General features: G+C 34.9%; 1 protein-coding gene across 8 annotated transcripts in view; it reads right to left on the reverse strand.

Moving 5' to 3' along the window:
- Positions 1–1,884: 1,884 nt before the first annotated feature.
- RCOR3 (REST corepressor 3) overlaps positions 1,885–12,331 on the reverse strand; it is a 53,317-nt gene continuing 42,870 nt past the window's right edge. For 5 of the 8 annotated variants that reach the window (XM_024976306.2, XM_024976305.2, XM_059875424.1 and 2 more), the window contains 2 exons: positions 4,914–5,155; positions 1,885–4,457 (listed from right to left, as the gene is read on the reverse strand). In XM_024976306.2, coding sequence (XP_024832074.1) covers positions 4,113–4,457; positions 4,914–5,155 — 587 coding nt within the window. In that variant the 3' untranslated portion in view covers positions 1,885–4,112. The remainder of the gene's footprint in view (positions 4,458–4,913; positions 5,156–12,331) is intronic. The other 3 variants (XM_024976309.2, XM_024976308.2, NM_001192733.1) reach the window with 2 other exon arrangements.

Below are 12,331 nucleotides of genomic sequence, written 5' to 3' on the forward strand. Positions count from 1 at the left end.
ACTGAGGCACAGAGGTGAAGTAACTTTCAGTGGAGCTGGAAAAAATGTCACCACGGTAGAGGGAGAACTCTTTTTATTATGTAAGTGACAAATCCCTCAACAATTCTGATTGTTTTCAAATTCTCTTTTGGAAAGGCACAGCATGTGAACTGAAACAGTCTTGAGAATAATGGCCTTTTTAAGTCAAATTCTGCCAATTATGAAAACTGCTCTGGACAGTGATAGATACCTTGTATTGTATTATTCAGGATTGTCTTAGTTACTGGTAGTTGTACCTTATCTATTTAAGTAAGACTAAGTTAGACTTTAAACCTTTCTTAAAATGACTCAGAAAAAAAAAAGACATTATATAAAGCATTCTGAAGATTACCCTTTTTGCCATTTACAGTGTGAAGACCACTCCTAGGTATCTTCACTTTACTTTCCAACATCTTTTCCTGAGCCTACTCATTCAAATTCCAGCTTTAGGATTGTAAAATTCCGATCATCACTCAGCAAAGATCCATTCCCTATCACTATCTTACTTTAAATCCAACGACAATTTGTAAACATCTCAATCCAACACTAATTTCTGGTCTTCATTGTTTCTCCCTTAAATGTTCTTCTGAAAACATCAAAAGGGAAGATAATGCCACATGGCCTTTTAGACACAGACCCAGTGGCTCAGTGGTAGAGTCCACCTGCAATGCAATGCAGGAGGAGCCACAGGAGACATGGGTTTGACCCCTGGGTTGGGAAGATCCCCTGAAGGAGGGCACAGCAACCCACTCCAGTATTCTTGCCTGGAGAATCCTATGGACAGAGGAGCCTGGCGGGCTACAATCCACAGGGTTGCCAAGAGTTAAGACACGACTGAAGTGACTTAGCATGCATACGTACAGAAGCACTCCTCGTAATGTTTACCCCCAAACCAGTTACTAAAATTTATTGTTGCTCAACATCCCTTCACTAAGGCAGCTAATCAAGATTTAAGCTGGTAGGAGTTACATGGACCTACTTTTTCCCCGAGAGCAGTGATGTACTACCACAAACACATAAAAAAATGAGGTAGTTTCTTGTAGACATTATATAATATAGCATGGTTTCACAAACTTTTCTTTCTGTATTCACTTACTCTGTAATCTTATGAATGATGTATCTATAATGAATGTCAAAGTTAAAAAATACACATTTAATTGTGTTTCCTAGAATCAGAATGTATTTGTCGTTTATTTTGGGAAAGCAAAAAGGGAGAGATCTTCCTTTGAGTTCTAAGATTATTCTTTTTGAGAAGACGCTGCCACCCCGGTGTTAAAGTGATCAGCAGTTAGTAATATTCATGGATAACATTCTTTTCATAGCAGGAAGAAACATTAAAAGAATACAATGTGTTTAATAACTAAACCTGGTACTTTAACCAAAATACTTGCGAGATTCTTCATACAGCTGAAGATCACTATGGTCAGGGTTTTTTTTTTTCGCTTGTTCTCTGCATCTATTCCTAAAAAGAATGTAGGCCTATATTAAGACAAAATTTGACATTCTTTCATTTTTATTTTACATTATATTTTACTCACTTTATTGTAAGATTATTCAGAAAACGTTTCGATAGTAACCTATCTTTACCTCCATCAATATTACACTGGAATTAACTCATATAGAAAAAATATTTTTTCATGAATATTAACAGATGTGTCAACAGCATGATTTATTTTTAGTAGGTAATGAAAAAAATACTTGGGTGTAGATTTTTTTAAACTGATAAAACTTGAAATTAATGGTCATTAAAAGATTTTTAGGTTTTGCTTTTTTTTTTTTTATAAAAATCAGTATTTAGAATTTCACAGTGAAGAGGTCCTAAATTTCTCATACAACATGAAATTATATAAAAATAGAAGACATAGACATCTTTAACTCTTTAATCCTTTGATTAAGCAGCAAGCATATCACTCTTCCAGGCCAAACACTGCTTAAACAAAAAAGAAAAATAATGACGTGCAAAATATTTACAAAATATGCAAAGCACACAATAAAGACATCTCACTATATACATGTGTCATATTACTAATGAAGCTAAGAATTTTCTACTGTGTGCTCTAGTGTACGGAAATAAAATCACAGCACAGCCCTCAGATACAGCACCTTTGCTCATGGCTGGGATAGAACGGATTTTAAATGAACCACAATATACTCAACAGCTGGACAGATGCTGGTGCTGACCAGCTTGACTCACATACCCCACACACCGTATACTGAAGGTCTACTGACAAGAGACAAGACGACAGAGGCTGTAGAGTATGCACATGTGCAAGACAATCTAAATACTTCTAAAAACGCTTTAGATATTTTAAGATATATAACTGTCCCCATGGCTATTAAAGTAAAAATAAGTATAAATTCTTGAATATTAAGAATTTTAAATCAAGATGATCCAGTGAGAAAGAACACATCCTGAAAAAAGTTTTTAGATTATGTTAGAACTTAAGGTACTTATGGAAATAAATGGTCTGAACTTCAAAAGGAAAACCAATTAAGGGATGTAAGTCAATAGTTCTTTAACGCTTTACAGCCAAAGGTAGGGACTATTTTTCTAACATCTGGAGAATATATGACATCTCAAAATATAAACTAGGGCCTCCAATGTTGATCATTTTGTGAAACAGCTCTAAATGTGAGACTGTGAATGTGCAAACATTTATCTTTAGTTCCACTAGTATAGCAATCTAAGCAATCTGTCCCTTTGCACAGGCAGGTCATGATTCCAATATGAAATCATTGTATCAAAAATATTAGTAATACATTGTTGAAATACTATCACTTGTAAAATATTCTTTGTAGGTGCTTAATGATTATGTGTTGAATTGAGAAGACTTGAAATTTTTGTTTCTTTATAAAAAGGGTCTCAGCACTTTAACAGCACAATTGTGACAATATACTGATGTATCTTTGGATAACACAGAACAAATCCTTAAATTTATTTTATGAAATAATGATGATTTAACCCTAAACCAAACCCATGAGTACAGGTTGGCTGCAAGGAATACACAAATGTATCCAAATAGTACAATAGAGATTGATCAAGAAAACATCTTTTATATTAAATGCAGACCATATTAATAAGTATGAGGGCAATTTAAAGTTCATAACATAAACACAAAAAGGGTATTGTAAATAAATGCTTCCAGAACCACTATTTCCACATAACTGACAAAATATAATTCTCTTCTAAAGTCCCCAAATGGAGGCAACTACTAGTTAAAAGCTGATAGCATTTAGAAACATTAAAAAAAAAAAAACATTAACTCCATTTTTAAGGAACTTAAAGACACTGTACTTTAACAAATGAAGTCCTCATTGTAATTATTCCCATCCTCTTACTACTGAAAGATGGCAAGTCAATGACCTTTAAGCAAGGACTTTGCACTAGGACCCTAAACTGTATGTTAAAGGGTTAGCAGGTTCAGTACATTCTTTGTGGTTTCATATAATTGCTTTGCAATTGATAAAATTGCTTTCTTTTAAAGGAATATATTTAAATTCCTTTAGAAAAAAAAGCAAGTCTTTGAAAAAAGGGATATGCAGCTATAATTTCTTAAATATGCATTAAATGAACATACGTCAAAATCTGAAATGCAGGTTATCTATTCTTGCACTCCTAACATAGGAAAATGTTGTTAAAAATTAAATTAAAGAAAAAGAGAGAAATAGTTGAACATCCTTAACTTATGAAACTTAAGGAGTCTTCACAATTCCTAAGTCAATATTCCTGTACTAAGAGCCTTAACTATGAAGAGGCAGGAATATAAAGATTCTTAATAAAATAAATACAGTAAAAACAAAACAAAAAAACCTCAGTATATAGAATACTTAATCTCTTTTCCTTTAACGAGATCATGTCGCTGAATGTATACTCTAGAAAGGAGGCTAACTGTAGGCCTTCTGTTGTGTAACATTTTAGTTGTGTGAACTAAAAAATTCCTTAGACATCCACTTATGAGAGCCCACTGGCCACAGAACTAGTTTGCAGCCTCAGTATCGAGAAGAATTATTCTTCCCTCTTTTGCATCAACAGTCAGAGGAGCACTGGTGTGATGATGGGGTGAAAAGTTACTGCAGCTCTGTCCAAGTTAACTTTAGTGCAGTGACGACTGTGAATCTGTCTGAATTCCGATAAGTGATGGTGGCTGTTGGCCACCAACCGCGGACAACACTGGTCTTGGATTTAGACGGGGCGGCATGGAATTAGCGGGGCGAATGAGAGGTGGCGGAGGCTGATTTAAAGTTGGCCGGGGCTGGATGAACCGAGCCTGCTGCTGGAGTGGAGGAGGCTGCCGGTGAAGAGCCGGGGCCGCAGGCAGTGTTGGACGAAGAAGTGGTGGTGGCTGGTTCAGAGCGGCCATGGGGGCTGCTGGCGTTGGAGTGGATGACGGGGCAGGAGGTGATGGACCCAGAGTCCGAGAAGCCTGTGGGGTCTGTGCCTAGAGGTGAGGAAACAAAAACAAACATATGAGATGACAGTTCCTAATGGACGTTAGTACAATATAGTTTGGGCTGTCACAGGAAAAACAAAACAAATCAAAACAAAACAAAAACATAACACCAGTGTTTTTTGGAAGCACAAGCTTCTTTTATTTTAAACAAAACAAACCAAAAAAAGCAACGAAGCTACCAAACAGGCATCTTTATTAGTAAACAGCTTAACACTGGAAATAAAAATAAATTTAAGAAAGAACAATACACTCTCCACTCTTCTAGGATCAGAACTTAGCGTGTCATTATGACTTAAGAGTCACGAGAGAGGCACCACTGAGTAAGTGTATTGTCAACCTTTCATGCTCGTTTAGCTAGTCCTCTGACAAATTAGCCTTACAGAACACCACATGAAATGGTGATTCCTCGGCTCATATTAGCTCAAATTCCATACGCAAACACACCTCCTCTTCTTCATCAGTGCTCTTCCCTGATGGCACATTAGAAGCACTTTTTGTCTCCTCCCCTAAAGTAGAAGCATCACCATTAGAAGCCTGGGTTCCTTGTTCTGCTTCCCACTCCTGCAATACCTCCTCTAAGTTAAACCGACGCCTGTAGTTTACAAAGAAGTTCTTCACTTGGCCAACAGTCTTGTTGCCAATTACATCTGCAATAGCTTGAAAATCTTTACCATATTTGCGGACACCTGGAAGGCAAAGTAAATAATACACCTGTGAAGGATCAGTAAGGAGAGCTGTGTGTACTACACATCACGCACACACACAACATACCAGCAATGAAAATCCTTTCCGATAAACTCTGCTCACGTCTCAATTCTGAGATAGAGACTAAGATATCAGGGTCACAGATGGAAACTATCAATTATGTCATTTCATTGAGCCAGCCACTTGCCTTCAACTGAACAATCAGAAACTTACCATTTTTTACATACTCAGTTATTTTCTCCAATCCTCTCTTGAACTCTCAAATACAGTCCATTTATTGTAAAGCATTGAATTCTTTGTTCCATCCTCAATTCCACATTCATTTATTTCCCTAGTAGCCAGTCACCTAAATTTGAGCAACATCGTTTGTAAACAAAACTGGATGGGAATGAGCCATCTCTTTTATCCCCTCAATGGACTGGGTGAGTCGTCTTAGGGTTCCCCCGTTAAGAAAAGCATTGTGATTTTGATCTTAATACCAACTTCTACATAGTTATTTGCCTATCCGTACCAGGTACCAACAAACAGAACCGAGATAAGAAATTAAACATAAAAAACAGGAGAATTACCACAATCTGATGGACAAAAAAAGGAAAGCTATTTTTCAGAATTTGTTGGATTTTAACTCATCTAATAGTTCTAAGGTCTGTATATATGACAGATTCCTAGCTATGCTCGGTAGCCTAAAGAATTATAGTGGTGACTACTTGTAGATACTGTGTTTATCACTGCTACCTTAAATTTAAGAAGGACTGTACATTCAGTTATATAAAAAGACCTAACATAAAATTATGGAAGTTTCTTTAAATGTAGGATAATATTTGATTTATGAACTCGAGACAGTCAATTATGCTACAGAATTTAAAGTGACTTTACATAATCAGATGGATAATAATTTGCTCTTAGGGAGTTTTAAAGGAAATCCATCCTACTCATTCTAGAAAGAGATATACCTAGCTTAAAATATAGGAGCTGTCAAAATTTTGATTTTACAATTTGATAACTGCTTTTTAAAATACCAGAAAACAGTAACTCATTAATTAGAGATGAGAAAGGAGAATAAAAATACTGATGTCTATGATAATTGAAGCAGCCAGAAATAGAGGGATTTAGATAAACTTAACATGTATACAATCACATATAAGAGGATAACATAAGGGCACATTAATACACCGGCAGAAATGCAAGACATATTCTTACTGATACCTATTTGGATGCTATACCTATTATCTTAAAGAACCAGCATAAATACAATTCATGTTTTTAAATTCTGCACTTATTTTATATTGAAAACTTGGGAATAAGTATCTCTTGTTGCATTCAATTTGCTAGACTTGACTCTATGGGGAGTTTCTTCCTCTTAGAACATTCTGGGTAGGAGGCCTGACATATTAAACTATAATCCCATTGTTAATAAAGAATTCAGGATTTGTAAACTATGCTCATTTGCTCCGTTCTCAAAAACAAAGACACGTGCATGACAACAGAGTAATAATGATACTTAAACTTTGTTTACAATATTTTATTTTATATTCATTTAAAACATAAATGAATTTATATTCTCTTAAATCCATGAGCTGATTTCCAGTTAGAACTTCATAACTGAGTATAAATTCTAATGGTGACTAGGCTCCAGTGAGGGTTTATCTGACAATAAGAACCCAAGGTCATTTCATATTAAAAGTACATATATACAAAAGCTACATATTCAAGTACTTCTCTACTATTTGTACTTTAGAAAACCGCAACTCGAGACAGTTGCATTGAGAAGCAAATACTAATTGGAAATCACACACAGTGTTCTGTCAATGTACTAATTTTCGTAACAGATTTAATTTACATTCTGAAACGACCAAAGCTACTAAATACATGAATTTAGAAATGAAAACTTAAATCTAGGATTAGATCTTCTATATTCTTAACAAGAAGTCATATTAAGAGTAACTCTGACTCTAAGTCTGCCAATATTACAACCCTCCAAACACTCACTTGTTCAGCAAAATATACTCCAAAACATACCACTTAGTTGCCCCCATGTCTAGCTCCATTATCTAACTGTCCCCTCTTCTGACTCTATTTTTTTTTTGGTCTTCCACTTTATTTTCCCTTGCTCAGGGGACTTCACCTTGTCACTAATATTGTTGCATTTCCAGAATTACATGTCCCAAACCAAAACTACTTCCTATAGGAACTTTAGTTTACTCGGACACTTTGGATTTTCCTCAACTCACCTAGGTTCTGAGTCACCTAGGTAAGTTCATTATTAACTCGTGTATGCTTGTCCCATATCAACTACTCTGTGAAGTCTTAAGGTTCAGACCATAGTGCAGACTTCTGCAGTCTGGCTAAGGATCTCGATCACGTCCTGAGAATAAGCGGGCCTGGATATTAGTGCCCTTAATCTGCAGGATGCTTGCGCCATATGTGGAAGAGCTAGAGCTCCTTGGCAGACTCCTCTGGACAGACAGCAGCCTCATCTGTCTGTCTCAGTGTGCCATGAAAACCTTCATCATTTTCTCTGTATGCCATGATTGAACCAGGTTGGAAAGTACCTTCCTATGGAATACAAATTACCACCAGCATTACTACAATGCTGAGTACAGAGGAAGTACTTAGGAAATATGGTTGATTTTTTTTCTCCATGGAGCTTCATTCTATTATTCTTCCCCAAGCTACAAGAGTCACACCTGGCTGACTTCTTTATCATTTTTATGTTCCTAGTGATGTCACCAACAGCGTATTTTGGTGAGAAGGTGGAATTCTTAAGCTCTGTACTGTGGCTGATTAACAAGTCAAACTCTAGTGAAACACCAGCTGCAGACTTAATGGACTGACTCCACCTTCAGATGAATCCCCAACTAGGCTTTCGGAAGTCAACCTAGCAAGGTAGCAGTGCTGAGCAACTACTTTAACAATCTATGAGTTCAGAGCTGCTTTAGTTACAACTTGGACCTGGGGGAGGGTGGTCCATTCTTTTTTCAGTTTATTAAAAACAAGGTCCTTCATATATATATGTATATATATATATATGAATTAGTGCTGAAACGACTTGGGAAGTTCTTACTAAAAATTTTAAATTTCTCCTTCATTTTCACCAATAAATTACTACAGGTATGAGAATTTTGCTATGCTTTAAAAAATGTTCAACTTGATAAAAATTCTAGGCAAAAGAAACACACAGAATGTGAACGCTATTAATGACCTGAAAACCCTGATCTTAGTATGCTAACGATGGATCAACTTGTAGATTTCTTCAATAAACAGATTTTTATGATCTGAATTATATCCCGCATCACAGGCTGAATAAAGAAAGTAAAACTGTGAGACAATATGACAATACATCTATTCCTAATTAGTAACTCTATTTCCTTATGTGAAGTACTGTCTCTATTACTTTTAAGTGACAATTCACTACAGGTATCAAAAAGTAAAAAAGTCAAAATCATCTAGGAACTCATTATGAATTCACAAGTAAATATAGAGTATTTTTCAAATCTCTAAAAAAAGGAAAAAGAGATTAAATCTCCCTCTCCTCCTTAAGATGTAAAAGGCTCAGGTCTATCTGAACCATTTTTTAAACTAAACCTGTGACCTTTGGGCTTCCCTTGTGGCTCAGCTGGTAAAGAATCCGCCTGTAACGTGGGAGACCTGGGTTTGATCCCTGGGTTGGAAGATCCCCTGGAGAAGCAAACGGCTACCCACTCCAGTATTCTAGCCTGGAGAATGGACTGTATAGTCCATGGGGTGGCAAAGACTCAGACATCACTGAGCAACTTTCACTTTTACTTTTTAGGGCAAGAGGTCAGTTTCCAAAATTTAGTGGGGAAAAAAACTTGAGAGAACCCTGGAAGAGGGAAATTAAGTATTTCCCAAGGAGAGGAGAAAATTGTTTTCAAATTTCTAAATTTGATTGGAAAGTTACAGTGAAACAACATGGCTCCTACACTGCCAGATGATATTATATAATCTTTATAATACAAACTTTTAAAGTTTTGTTTGGGAATTAACATAAAAATATAACTCATTAGGATACTGTGTTATCATGACATTTCATTTTCCAACCAATGTTCTTCTATATTATCCAACCAAGAAAAAAAAATGTACATATTTAGAGCTTTGACTAGCAAGACAGTAACTTTAGGAGTTAGGAGCATTTGAAATATGCTGTTTCCCAAATCTGGACATGGTATTTAGACTTTTTTTTCTTAGATAGAAAGGATATCATAAATCTGCTTTCAGTGTGTTTAAAAAGTTATTTTTAAAATCTTTAGGACTTAAAAAAAAAAAAGCACCAACATTACAATAAGCTATTTTTAGGTCTAGGTAATGAAAATTTGGGGGATATTTTTCCGTTTCTTAAAGTGAGCATGTACTTAGTATAATTAGGAAATATTAATTTTTCAAAAATCTATTTTTTGAAATAACAGTTACATTTAGAAACTCCAGAGATGTGAGGTCTTTCTTATCAATAAGAGATTAATTTTAAACTTAAACCATTCAAGAACATGCATTTCTTTTCATCTGTAAATCTCGTCAAGAATTCCTATTAAAAAAGGTAAAAAATGTATCAACAGCACTGAGACAGTGACTGGTGCATCTGGGCAACAGCTAAAAGTCAAAATCATACATTCTCTTTTGAATCTTCCCACCTTTCTTGCTACAAGTTTAAACTCCATCCCAAAATGCTGGCAATTGGGAATCATTAACTATCTGATGCAAGCGCATCAGAGGACTGACAATTACACTTCTGAGCCTCCATTCTTGTGATATCATCTATAACAGAAGAAACTCTAGTACAAACAGGTATCTTTTAGAGGAAAAATATGAATCTATCTCCACCTCCTGTTGATCATTCAAGTGCTAAGCATCATGTAAGGATCATTACAACCCTTACGTCTTAATCAAAGACTGAATCTCCCCCACCCCCTTAGCACTTTAGGGACCATTCTAGCTTTTTTTTTTTTTTTTAAGTAGGAGATAAAATTAGAATGAAGACAATTTCTAAACTTGCAACATCATTTCTCCTAAAAAGGAATGAATATATAAACTATAGGGAGAGAAGGTAACATTTAACCGTAGGCATAACTCATTTGAACATAGTTCTGTCATTTCCTGTTTCAAATGAGAAAGCAGGAAATACGAGAAAAAAAGAAACACTAAAAATTAAATTTGACTTCTTGATAAAATTAGAGAAAAAAAATGTTACGCTATTTATCCTAATATAGCACAATATTTTAGTTTGGGAGCATTTTTTTTTTTTAACCACTAATGACTATGAAATGAATATATTTAAGAGGAAACCTAAAAGAAACATGTCAAATATTGTATCCTATGCTTCTGCTCCTATATACTTTAAAGAGTAGATGTTTTGCACTATCATTGCTATTTTTTGAAAACAGCTAATAAATGTTTTATTTTATATGAAAAAAAAATACGACCAGAATCAAATTCCTTTCTTAATTCTTGTTTAATAAGGAATGTTTATTATATGAATATCAAGATTCATCTTAGGATAATTTCTAAAGCACCACAGATTAGGAAAAATATGGCACAAGCTACAAACAGGGATATTTCCCTATTAAAACAAACATGTGAAGACTGTAATTGGTCTTACTGTTAACTGATTTGTTATAATAGAAAATTTAGATACTCAAAGCTGAAACAGATTACATAAATTGTAGAAATACCATTCTTGGTAAGTATTTTAAGAGGATTAAATTAAAGCAGCATTTATAATATCCCATTTGGGGACTCCTGAAGAATGTTACTGAAGTCATAACATAGCTAGGACTAAAATTAACATAATAAAGTGACAGATACACAAGTAAAGGCAGACATTCCTATCTGGTCTAAGCATGATTTTTCCCCTTCCAAATAAGGGAGAAAGAAGGGAAAACAGCTTATTTATTTATTTAAATATTTACTGTTAAAAAAACATTTATTTAAATATTTATTTACTATTTAAATGATTAGTACTTAGTTAACAACAACATGAGCAGGTGGGAAGTAAAACAGGAAATATGTATTTAAGCTCTAGGAAATGAACTTAATACACTTCTTTGATTTTAAGAATTACAACACAAAGTTTATTTAATAGTGGAGCTCACTAGTGACAAAAGAGTCAACATTTCTCTCTCTAGGTCACTTTAATAGTCAAGTATGAGCAAGATAAAATAAAGCATTTAACAAATCAAAGTTAAATCAGAATCTGTATGTAAAATGTCTTGAATAAAAAGTTCTATATAAATTATGTTAATATCAAAACACTGAAGTGGCCATAGGAATAATATCATATAAAGGTTTAGCATAAATAAAGATTAAAAAGAAGAAGAAAAAACTAAAAACATTTGCCTGCTAAGGCAAGTACTTCTGGATTACAGATGTTAAAATAAGAACTGCAGTTATGTACTTTACCCACACCAAGACTCAGGTACAGGGGATATTACTATACGATTATAAGACACACTTTTGAGCATTATGTAAATATACGGGCACATGAGGCAAAAATGGCACTTTTTAACCCTCCCTAAAGAGAAGGCAATGGCACCCCACTCCAGTACTCTTGCCTGGAAAATCCCATGGACGGAGGAGACTGGTAGGCTGCAGTCCACGGGGTCGCTGAGAGTTGGACATGACTCAGTGACTTCACTTTCACTTTTTACTTTCATGCATTGGAGAAGGAAATGGCAGCCCACTCCAGTGTTCTTGCCTGGAGAATCCCAGGGACAGCGGAGCCTGGTGGGCTGCCGTCTATGGGGTCGCACAGAGTCGGACACGACTGAAGCGACTTAGCAGCAGCAAAGTAACTATGTCAGACACAAATACCTTTAAGTTGCTTTACTTTATGTAACAAAAACAAAACCAAACAAAAAACACAAGACAAAACCAAAAAACCTAAACTCAAAGTAAAAACTTCACAGTCAAAATAAATAAATAAAAAACAGACATAAACATACTACGAGAGTGCTTTCAAAATCTTAAGAACATGAATCTTTCCATACAAATTGCTGCATGAGTATAATTTATTTAAGGATTACTTTTTAAATGAACATAACAATAACACTGAATATCCTCAGGAGAGAGGATATGTTTGATTATTTCTAGAAATACTCTATTCTTTTAATGTTTATAAGCTGAAATAATGTCTGCATATACAG

The sequence above is a fragment of the Bos taurus genome, chromosome 16, assembly GCF_002263795.3.
Source record: "Bos taurus isolate L1 Dominette 01449 registration number 42190680 breed Hereford chromosome 16, ARS-UCD2.0, whole genome shotgun sequence".
Taxonomy (NCBI): Eukaryota; Metazoa; Chordata; class Mammalia; order Artiodactyla; family Bovidae; genus Bos; species Bos taurus.